At 37.8% G+C, this 12609-nt stretch overlaps 1 protein-coding gene across 1 annotated transcript in view; it reads left to right on the forward strand.

Moving 5' to 3' along the window:
- The first annotated feature begins 592 nt into the window (after positions 1–592).
- Positions 593–12609, forward strand: part of sorcs3b (sortilin related VPS10 domain containing receptor 3b) — a 54767-nt gene continuing 42750 nt past the window's right edge. Inside the window, exon 1 of the mRNA XM_042010171.1 lies at positions 593–1423. Coding sequence (XP_041866105.1) covers positions 746–1423 — 678 coding nt within the window. The 5' untranslated portion in view covers positions 593–745. The remainder of the gene's footprint in view (positions 1424–12609) is intronic.

Consider the following 12609-nt stretch of genomic DNA (forward strand, 5'->3'; position numbering starts at 1 on the left):
TGACCTGAGCTGACTTGTGTGAAGTTTAGTGGCTTAAAAACCACAGATTATGGTAAATAAATAAATAAAATACATACAAAATAAATAAATAAACAAACGCAAAATAAATAAATAAATAAACGCACATTTACATCACTGCAGCTTAGGAAAATAAATCTCTGGATCTTTATCAGGAGTCCAGGAAATTTTCTTGCAGATGTAACCTCAAACATGCGCACGCCCGTACGCAGGTGACAGGTGAATCTGCTTTTGATTGATGCCAGCAAATGATGTTTCCCCCCTGTCGTTTCAAAGGCAAAACGTTGCACAGAGTGAACGATGTTATGCAAAGCACAAATTACTTTTGCTGGAAAAGCTTTCGAGCCCATGAAGCGCTGCTCTGGGTAACTTTTATACAGGTTTACATAAACAGTTACCCAATGAAATCTCGGCCGTCACAAACAAAAATAAGATCGTGGAATAATTTGAAACTGCCGTATAGGGCGTTAAAGCCCCCCGCCCCCATCACACCCGTCCTCATGGGCTCTAGTCAAACTGTTCCTGCAGTTTGTCTCCGTCGGCGCGGTTGCTTGATGCGCAGCGCCTCCCCAACTGGTCCCTCACTTTGACGAATTCATGGACGTGAGCGGTTCTGCTGAATGGCTTCTTGCTTTTAACGATGATACGGTGAATACTTCAAAAGTTTAACAGCGCTGCCACTCTATTTTTTCCGTCCACTAGTGCACTGGTAGATTGGAAGAGCACAATGGTAGTTAAGTCATTTTGGAGTTTTTTCCTTTTGGCTTGCGTGTTGCTCTACCCCTTTTACCCCAAGTTTGGGGAAGCAGAGATAAGTTTTACTAGATCAATCGACAGGTTTTATCACCTGGAGGTAACGCCATCAGAAATAAGTATGACTGGAAAATTAACGGGGATCAAAGTCAAGCAAAAAGTCGACGGTAGCTCTGAAGTTTTGACCAGACTCGAAATGGAACCAGCGGCTGCTTTGAAAGCGATCAATGGGGATCAAGAGAAAAATGAAACGATTACTGGAAACAAGACACCTCTCAAAGCAAAAAATAATAATGGTCTTAAAATACCTGATAAAAAGTATGGTAATATTTCTGAGGAGCGACGTGGAGCGTATGCAATGCCAGAGCGCACTGTTTCTGTCATGGGAAAGAAAGGAAAAAGAAGTGTGGGAGCATCATATAACGAAAACGTGGATAGGAGTATAAGTGGAGAAATGCAGTCAAGTGAGAGATTCGTGGAGACTGTCCAAGGTGTTTCCAACTCCAAAGCTGAGTACCGACGCACTGGGGAGGACGCCAGGGGGTCAAACCCGAGGCAAAGTGAGCCTCACCTGGACACTTCTACTTTTGCTCTGTCGGGGGACTCGGCACACAACCAGGCGATGGTGCACTGGTCTGGCCACAACAGCAGTGTGAGTTTCTTCCTCAAAAAACACATCATGAAATAATTTAGATGATAAAGCATACATCAATCCCTCTGAATTTAATACAATTCCATATGTTTTTTCACTTGAAATTTAAATATTTAAATATTTATTTTGTTTTTATAAACCACATTTTACGCACGACCCTTCCGCGCAGGAGATTAATACCTTCCTGCAATTTTTTTCGACATAGTCTTGCGCTACGCAGACCAAGTGTTCCTTTACTGTCTACATGCAATGTAGAAATTATGAATGTAGTCGCACTGAGTCAACTGATGAATCTAACAATGTGCTCACATGGTCCCCACGGCTTTTAAAACTAGAGTAGCAACCGTCACATAAACTTTAGATTAACAGTTAACCTCGCAGGTAAATTTGATGTGACACAGAGGGTGCAGGCATTTCGGCAGCAATCACAACACATTAATTATTTATGAAATAATCAAGAAATGTCTCCCAGGAAGGTGTAGTGGCTAGAATTAAAAAGTATTTTGTCCAACCTGCCCCCTAATGTGACACTGATGAGACACTGTCTGACCTTTTGGCAAATTAAATGCTCTTTTGTTACTGGCATTTGACTCACACTTAGTTGATAGTTGTTTAATTACCTGAGTGAATACACGTTTGCTGTATGGTTTCTTTTTACATGCTTTGTGCTCTGAAAACAGCTCTGTGTGAATGGGCACAACTTAAATGGATGACAAAACATTGCAGTATCCATCCACATTACCCCCCCCCCCCCCCCCCCAACTGACACACACATATATATCCACTTCACAGCTGCATGCACATGCACGCATTGTAGTTGCACACCATTTTATAACCACCAAGACAAAGTCAAGGAGATTTTATCTCTTACTTTATGTATAGGCAAACATGCAAGCCCTGCAGCTTTTATCAGGCACAAAGATCTTCAAACAGCCATGAACAAAAGAAATGATCTGCTTTGCGTTTTTTACTTCAGGTAATTTTGATCACCCTAGTTTGTTGGACAAAAGAGTGTGTAGAGACACTGATTTATGGCCAAATCTAAAGATTTCCATGGCTACAGTAAAGCTGGAAACACTCATAAATTTCCAGGCATGCACATACATTTCACTGGGTGTGTTGTATAATTTAATAACTAATTGCTTTTCTTATCGGGTACATTTTCTTTTTGTGTGGTGCATATCATGATGTTATAGATGTCACAGGTTTTTGGTTATTTTGATGCGCCACTAGGCTAGATGTGCACCTCGTAAAATCATCTTTGTGGGATGGATGGTGAAATATGTGGTTGGTTTAAGATGTCTTCACCAATGATGGCCTTTTGTACTGCAGAATACCGTTCACTGGATCATCTCTGATGGGCTTGTCACTGCAGCCAGTCAACATTTTAGATTTATATAGTCTGAACTCCAGTCTGTGGTCCTGAAAGTACGAGCGAAACAGCGGAGCTTAAATTGATGGGATTTTACGACTTGATGTTAGAGCTCAGACGATATTAGATGTAAATGACTGATAATAAATTCAATCTTAAAGGGACATTTGAAGGAAAATTACTTCATTCCTGTGGTCTAGGGTATTTCTATCAAATTTTCACTTCAAGACATTGCCTGTGATTTGGCCAAGATGTCAAATCCCTCAGGGAGTAAAATGAGAAAGATGTAGAAGGTGATAGTGAAAGCGCCAGCGGGGGATCTTCTGAGTTCAGATTTGATAAAGAATTTCATCGTATAAAACCTCAAATCTGTCCACAAGTCAGTCTTCCAACTATCATTTGATTTCTGGGATTGTCTCAGACTTCAAAGCCTGGAGTCATAGCCCCCTGGTTTCTGACTTTAAGAGAGATAACATTGATTGGTCTCGACCATGGGAATGAAAAAAAATACTCCACAAATTCCTTTTTAAATTCATGCTTCTTAACTACATGTAGTATTGATTGGCTGTGCATGTTTCTTGCTCCTTAACTATGTCCTGAATGTGAATGGTGAAACTCATGATTTGTATTAATGGGCACCTTAAATATGGGAAAAGGCAGAAAATAAAGTAATTCCAAATAGCAATAAGTATGCCTGGTTGAGGATGTTGTGAATTGTTAAGATATTAATGTTTTACCTCGTGTCAGTGCTGAAACTGTATTTAAACAGCCATAACAGCACATCCTACACCCAGGGGATACAAAGATGAGGACAGTAATGAATGTCTTTATTGATGACGCATTCCTTGAGCTTCTGCTACAAAATATGTAATTATCAGCAATGCCATTATAACATGAGACGAATGATCTAATCATCTTCATTGACTGTTAGAATCTTGCCATAGGAAGGGCCAGCTGATAAGGCAGACTGTTTTCTTTGGTCGTTCTGTAAATCTTTTTTGTGTTATTTCTTCTAAGGTGGCAAAGTCAAGCCAGTTTGTCAGAGCTGAAACATCTTTTTAATGCGACTGACTGGGAATCAGACAGGCCTCCTGGGCCATGTTGTCAGCATGCTTAATCAGAACGAGGACGTTTTGTTGCACCTAATCTCATTGGTATAAATAGGCAATAATAAAAAGAGGAAATGACATGGCCCTGGGGGACACCTGTGTTTAAAACCGGTTCATTAGATAGACAGTCATTCCATTTAAAATGCCAGAGCCAGTTGCACAGAAACTCCTTGATCCATAAAATCAAATGGAATGAGTTCCCAATTCACAGAGGTGTTTCACAAGAATCCAAGTCTGTAACGGGATGACGAAAAGTGCGTTACAAAGCTGCCACTGTTGAGGTATTCAGATACAGCATAGGGAAGAGTTTTAATGTCTTTAGTTTTTCTGATCATTTCTCACATTTATCCTTTATATTCTACTCCAAAAGGGCATTTTTCAGGCTTTGCTGTCAAAACTTGGGATAAGATCTCCCTCTAGGAAAAAAAACAGTCATATAATGTTCTGATAGCTAACCTTCTAAATCCTTCTATCTGTGAACCTTTTATGATCTTCTTGCCCTCTTCTTTGTAACTATGGGGATTTTGATCCATATTATGCTTGATGGTGTTTAAAAAAAAGGTGTATGTTCTCACACTTGAGTACAAACTATTTTTCCCTTGTAGCACACTTTAAGTTACAAAATTATGCAGCACTTCAGTCATTGGGATTTTTTTTTTTTCAAATAACACTTTTATTTTAATTTAAAACTAATAGTTTTGTTTGTAATTTCTTTTTACTTAAAAGGGACTTTAAAGTTTCATTGAGTAGACCAAAACCAAATCAAATCATCATTTTTTTTTCTGCCAGCTCCAACCTGCTTGTCCCTGTGGGTGTCAGCACTACACGCCTGTTCATTAATCTCGCCTCTACCAAGCCTGTAGGAGTGCACTGTCCTCTGATGTGATTGTAAGATGCTGATAGAAACAGCATCTGTGTGCTCCAGAAGACTCACTGAAGCCACAGTCACAGGTTGCTAGCACAGCAACGGTTCCTGAAGTTTTATCCATTTTGCAGTAATGTTTGTAGTTGTTAAACTATTGTCATGTGAAGCAGTTTTGTGCTAAATTCAAAATGATTTGTTTTACGGAAATACTTGTTGTTCATTTATTTAAAAGGGACAACATGAACATAAAAATGTAAATATGCCAGATTTAGCAAGTGGCTACTTTCCATCTGTAGTCCCCAGGTAGATCAATTAAATATAGAATCAGTGTACAACAATGATGACAGAATCAAAGACAAAGATAATCCACACAATCAAACATTTGAGACATGAGACATAATTGAGAGAATAGTCTTTGGTGGTTAAATGTCTGGTTCTTCTTTAGCCTTCTGGTCTCATAGATGTTGCTGGTGTGAGCCTTCATCATACAGCTCACTAGTAATAGCTAATAACTAGCTCAAAATCCAGCTAGTTCCTTTTAATGATTGAATGAATGAATGAATTTATTGTCATTGCACAACAATTACATCAGCAATCATTGGCAGTGAAATTCTTAAATCCCAAGTTGTCCTAACAAAGCTAAAAAGAATATAAACCACAATAAAAATGGTCAAATACAAAAAGCAAGAATACTACAAATAAGCTATACAGTAAAATGTATAATAAGCAATAAGGAGATGCTATTATTTAAAGGTGGTGTTGCTGCTAACAGCATTTAGAGGTCTTATGAGCTGCGGTATGAAGCTGTCCCTGAGCATGTTGGTATGGGCTTGAATGCTGCAACTCAATTGTACAGACTGAGGCGTGATCAGATTTCCTAAAAGGAGAGCGAGGGAGGGCTTTATACGTTTTTTTGTAAGGGGTGTAAACATGATTGAGTGTGTTCTTGCCACGCGTAGAACAGCTGACGTGTTGGTGGTATCTCGGCAGGACTTTCCTCAGGTTGGCGCTGTTAAAATCCCCGGCTACAATAAACGCAGCCTCCGGCCATGAAGTCTTTGCCCTGTCGATAACTTCAAACAGTTCTTCCATGGCCTTGTTGGTATCAGGGTGTGGTGGAACATCCACTACTGTCATGACAACCGATGTGAACTCACACTGAAGATGATAATAAAAACAACAACAACAATAATAATAATAATAATAATAATTTTAATAGCCTGTGTTAAAAGTGAGTAACTCCACAGCCAATGGGTATTAATTCTTTTTTTTTTTTTTTTTTTTTTTTTTGCTGGGTTATTGTGACGGGCACTTACAGTAAATAATACTTTTATACTTTCCACAATAACGGTGCAAACATGCCCACCAGGCTTTTAATTAGCTGCTTTTGTCATATCTATAAAGCATTCAGAAGTTCAGGAAAATGTGTACAATTCTCAACCAGCCGGGTTCAGTTTGTCTTAGCACATAGGCCAGTTAGTATTACGAATTAAAAATACTGTCTTGCTTATTAACCCTTTGGGACCATCAGTTTTGAAGCTGCTCACAGATACCGGAACTCCTGACGGGAATGTCAGCGAGCATGATGTCGGGAATGATGGTGATTCCGTCATGAGCACCGGCACTCCTGTCGGTTTAAAGGTTTAAAATGACCAGTAACCATAATCAAAATCATGAGCCAAATATTATATTTACACATGAATCAATAAATTATTTTGTAATAGAAAGCATTGATTTCCAAGTCTTAGATTCTAGGAGAAAACTTTTTTCTTGTTCATCACTTTTGCTGCGTAGAGGTCAAATGGACAAAATGCAACATTTCCAAAAGCCAAATTGTTTCATGCAGAGATTTTGGTCTGAACATTTCCAAATTGATAAAACTTGTATGCTACAGCTAGTCAGCTGTGGAAACAGTCCCAGACTGGACAAAGAATGTTCCACAAGGTGTCTACAGCTTGATCTATGTATTGCTAAAGTTCCATTTCCAAATACCGTAGTGCACCTTCAGAAGTCTTATGGAATCCATGATAAAGGAATAGATTAAAGCTAAATTACAACTGTAGTTAGTGACAATCCAGTCACCAGGAAAATGTACTATGTTACATTTTCAGGAAACAAGAATCATGTACTAATTTTATTACCCTTGCCTACTGGTTCCTTGCTGAAACTCATTTAATTTATGTCACTTTTACATGCCTTTTCCCCCTATGTTTTACATACAAAGCTATACTGAGACATTCTTGCTGTAGTGTTTTGTTGTAATATTGGTTTGAACAACTTACTCTATGGTAAAAATGCAATTACAATAATGAGATGTACTTAAGTGAAATTCATTGATCGCGGTGTACGTTTTGTTGTGTTAGACAGTAAACTCACTTGACTATACATGAGTGGGCAACTCTCTTATCCTACTGTGCCAATGAGCTGTCTTCATCAACAACAATTATTCACATAGAGTGACAACAGAATTAACGTGTCATACACTTAGAGCTACTCCTAAAACCATTGTAACTGCTAGCTCAGACTGTGGATACATTTGGTGTTCAGCTCTCTGTTTTAGAGGTGAATTGGTAGCTGTTAGATTGATGCTTTTTCCTTTTTTATATAAAAGAAAAAAAATTCCATTGTTATTTTAATTTTTCCTCAATTTTATTTTATAGAACATTGGATGCAAGTTTCACCCTTTTTGTAGTAATAATTCAGTGAAATCCCAGTTTTTACTCCTCAGACGACATGCATGTGTGGCCTTTTTTCATGAATCATTTGTGCTTGGGGACCATAATGCATCACATCAACATATCCTCTCAGCACTTCCTCAGCACTTAGAATTTAGCTTTTCCTTGCAAAGTGTATTTTAAGCAGCAAATACTGACTTTCCATCAGTTATATATTTAAGCACACTGACATTACTTGATTTTATTCTGCCTCTCTATCAGTCTTTGTTTTACACACTCACACACACACTTTTATCTTTCACATTTAATCAAAGAGACAAAGTGGGTGCAGAATCATATTCGACAGTTTTGAATGTGATTAATTAGTTTAATAACTGTCGCACTGAGGTAGACACATTGTATTGCTGTGATTAGTTTATGGAAACAAATTTATGCATTTTCTGATTGGGAAAATCATAAAATTGAAATTCAAATTGGGTGACAGTTTTATTAATCATTACAGAGGTAGAGTCTACACACTGTGCCAAGTCAAGAAAGAAGATTTTGATTTTGTCTTTATTTCCTATTATTATCCAAACCAAATGACCCGAGTTTGGTAAAATTATATGTTGAGAATCACTGGGCCTTGAAGTTGCAAATTACCTGAAGCAACACAGCATCAACTATTATGTTTTAAGATGACTACTAGTCTGACATGGCAGTTTACAGTGATAGCAATGTATTTTTTGCAAAGGGGAAAAATAGCTTTTCCTATACAGTGAGTTAGAAAAGAGCCAACCCAAAACATCACATGCACCATGCAATCAGTGGAAATGATGTTAAAACTTAAAATACATAATAAATTTGTATGTTTGATTGAAAGGTAACTGAATTATTGCCAAAAACCAGAGTTTGTATAGATGAGCAAATAGATATGATTAAAATTATAATAAAAGCTTGGACCCAATTTTTAAATCTTTACAGAGGTGAGGCTACACAGAACTTATACAATTTAGCTAATGACTATATTGGAACAGATCTGTGGAAGTGTCACTATTGTTAATATCATTAAAACCATGAAATACTTAAATAACTAAATGTTACTATTAGGGATGCACCGATACCAATACCAGTATCAGGTATCCCTCCAATATGTGCGTGTATCTGTACTTGGTATTCATAAAAGTGCTCCAATACAACAAAATCAATATTGATTTTGTCTTGTTTGAAATTCCGACATGAAAAAACTAGCGCTGTCAAACTTGAGAAGTTAATCTAAAGAGATTAATCTCTGTAATTAACACACATTTAAAAAATGCATTAACACATACACCACCAAAAAACCACTAAACCAGGTGAAAAGTCAGAGGCTGACACCCATGTTATCAAATGTGTTTTATTATAGCACTACTAGCTGACCACAGATCAGCCCTGCTCTCTGAGCTCAACATCCTTCCTAGACCTTAATGACAAAATGGTCCTAAAAACCGTTGCTAGCCACTGACAGACTGTGGTCGCTAGAAGTAAATGCTGGTACTGTTTACCAGTGGTTGGAAGAGGTAGAAACTTTATGCACTCACCTTCAAACTAATAACAGGAAGCTAAAGGCAAAGCTAACTGACCTGGAGGGGAGAAGCAGACTCTGCAACATTCGGCTGATTGGGCTCCTCGAGGGAACTGAAGGTCAACAACCTATGCAGTTCTTTTCAAAACTTCTGTTGTAAGGAAATCTTCTCTTCTACATCCGAACTGGACTGGGCTCACTGCAACGCAACCCCTAAAACCAGCTATGACTTTGGAATCAGTCATCCTCTAATTCCACCACTTCAGTGAAGGGAACGGCTGGTCCAGGGTGCTCGGAGGAGAGGTACATCGCTTTACCAGGGTCAATCATTCAGAGTTTATGAAGACTAGTCCTCTGAGGTGCTCGACTAGAGGAAGGAAAATAAGAAAGTGATGTACCTTCTTTACAATATGGGATTGAAGGCATCTCTCCTGTACCCTGGCAGACTTCACATCACCCAGCAGGACGGATGCCATGTCAGTGACTGAGACAGAGTAGTTCATCCAAGGATTTGGTAAACGCTCCTGACTGTTTACTTGATCAGTTCTGGGGTTAAAAATATAATCAGACCTAATGATGATCAGTGTTTGCTATGCGAAATTATAGCTACCTTAAATTCAAGTGGTAATCACAATCATTACAAAAATATTTTATTTAACTTTTTCTTTTATTTAAAATGTTTCACCTCTACCAAACATTTTATTGATTTAATTCTATTTAACTAAGTTGTTACTCATGCCATATTAAAACTCTGAATTTGGCATTATCGTAGGGAAAGAACCTTATGTTGGGCATGTTGGTGCTTTGTCACAGCAGTGAACAGATTCTCTCTTATTCTCATTATTTTTTAAGATTCTGACAGCTTTCCACAATTAACCACTCAGTCTGGTTCACACTCCTTACCAGTGAACTGCTATGGGATTTATTAGTACTCGTATTAATACTCGGTATAGGCAAATACTCAATTGTAAGTATTTGTACTCAGTTTGTAAAAATGTGGTATTGGTATGTCCATAGTTAATATATCTGCACCCACATAGACCTTCTACAGCTGAAGCAAATAGCATTTCATTTCTGATTTCATGCTGTAATTTTCCACTTAACACATGGACATTGGTAATTTCATTATTATTTATATTTTTTTCCACCATTGAGGGATGGGAGGCTGGTAAGAAGCTGGTAAAAAAAGGGAAGCTGATAAGTTTGAAAGTCAAGGACTTAATTACCCTCTTTCTGATGAGTTTGAAGGCACCCATTTGTGCCTTTTCTGCATGAACTTATAATAATGAATTGGATTTGTATAGGGCTTTTCAGAACACCCAAAGTGCTTTATATTGAATCCATTATTTATTCACTCCACTGGTGGTGTTACGCTACATATGGAGCTACAGCAGTCCTGGGGTAGACTGACAGAAACATGGCTGGCAATTCATGCCAATGACCACCAATTACTCATTTTCATTCTTACAACCTGCAAGTTGGGTTAAGTGTCAACTTGGCAGAATGACTGGGATGAAGTGGGGTTCAAACTGTCAGCACTCTGGCCATTGGACGGCCCGCTCTGCCTCTTGAACCACAGCTCCAAGTGAATATGTGAATATTCTATAACTGTAGGCAGATGTAGGTGTTAGTTTGGCATATAATAGGATACAATACAGTAAAACTTTCATGCATTCTGTATTATTTTCTTCTTGATCAGCTTTTTCTTATTTAATATTAGGCCTACTGGGTTGACACACATACTTTAAATAAGTTCATCTTCTGTAAGAGTTTATATGCCACTTGCATCATTGATGGAAAATATAAATTGGAATGATAAACCCCTAACTTATTTGCTAGGATTAGTTGGAAAAGAAAACACTAATTTAAATAAAAACTTTATGGTGTGTTTTGCCATTTATTTGGTTGAGTCTTTTCGTGAAAATCAGAAAGTTCCAATATCAGACCTCCTCCTGTCTTCTGGGTTAGATGGTGTGAGATTCGATGAGCTGGAGAATCCATGGTCAGCTGCTGTTATCTAATGAAAACAGTGTGTGTGTCTGTGTGTGTTTGTGGTGGGGATAATTAATTATGTTTGCCACAAAAGATTCAGCAGTTGTATGAGCTCATAATTCATATACTTTGGGCATAAATAAGGACCCAGGGTTCCTGTGGGAGGCATTATTGCTTCGATGAATATGCTTATAGTGTTTTTTTAAATACTTTCAGCATTTTTATTTTGTTTTGCTTTTTAATTTTCTGTATTGATCTTTTGTTTTTCGTATCCTTGTTTATTCCTGACTGCATGTGTGCTGTATGTGTGAATCACCTTGAATGTTGCATTTGGTTATTTCTCACATGTATTGCCCAAACAAGTCTGTTTTTGATATAAAAATGTTCTGTTCAGAAAGTGTATATGGTCCACTGTAGCTACTGTTACAGGTCACCCACTCATTGAAATGAATATGTATGAAAAGTGCTGTTAAAAAATAATTGTTTACAGTAAAAGCGAATAACAGCAAAAGTCAAATAACAAATTGCCTTAAATGTCAAATACTGACAAAATTCAGGTTAAAGGAGATTTTAAATAGCAACATTTTGACATGTAATTAAATTCTGACAATGTGATAATCAAAGCCGATATTAATCTAGTGCTGCAGAAAGAGCTGGTTTAACACCAACCTCAATCAAAGTGATTATGATATATGAGAGCACGGGATTACTTCAGTAAAGGATATGCACCAAACTGCCAGACTGCCAAGGCAAGAGTAGACTTGATAGTAAAAAAAAAGTCATCACTAACTTAAGCAAATAAATGTTTTTATAAAGTTTCTGTTACAAATTAATCCTCAAAGTTTAAGTCTCATTGTACCTAGGTGTTGAATTTAATCATTTCTTCAAAGCATTGTAATGCAGATGTGGACGATTCTGCTAGGGATGTGCGATACCACTATTGTTCCTTTCGATCCGATACCAGGTGATACTAAGGCTAGTATCCCGATACCAATACCGATACCGATACTTTTAGCTGTCCAACTTGAAAAAAATGAGTTTTACAATGAAAACTTGTGATTATGAAAATGTATTTTAGAATTAAACAAGCTGCCAGATATCAAACTTTGTTTTTTCTTTAATCAGAGCATGCAACCAATAGGTCAACTGAAAATCTGTGCACATTTAGAAAAAAAAATCTCTCAAAATAGAGAAAATAAGAACAGCTCCTCTGACTTAGATATAATTCATTTTGGACCAGACTGAGTGGTCTTCAGGTTAGAGCCTGACATAATTTGAACTCGAACCACAACAAAGTTCACATTCTAGATTGACATTTATTTTACATTTATATGTTTTTGTTTAGAAACAACAGAATGTTGACATGATCCCCCTTCAGTCGGTTTCTTCTCTGGCTCACTCGCTTTGAGCTTACTGGAGTGAAATAGCTCCAAATGATGCTCCTTTTTCGATCTGACATGCTTCTTTCTCCTCCGCTGTGACTGACTGACAAGCGACGGCTGCTGGCGCGTGTGTGCAATGCACGCGCATATCAGTGCGCGAGCTGCCGACCGTGGACAAGCCGGACTGGAAGCGGAAGCCAGACGGAAAAGTAGTTCCATATCCAACACATATATTGACCACAAGTTTC

This window comes from Melanotaenia boesemani, chromosome 16, assembly GCF_017639745.1.
Source record: "Melanotaenia boesemani isolate fMelBoe1 chromosome 16, fMelBoe1.pri, whole genome shotgun sequence".
In the NCBI taxonomy this organism is placed as follows: Eukaryota; Metazoa; Chordata; class Actinopteri; order Atheriniformes; family Melanotaeniidae; genus Melanotaenia; species Melanotaenia boesemani.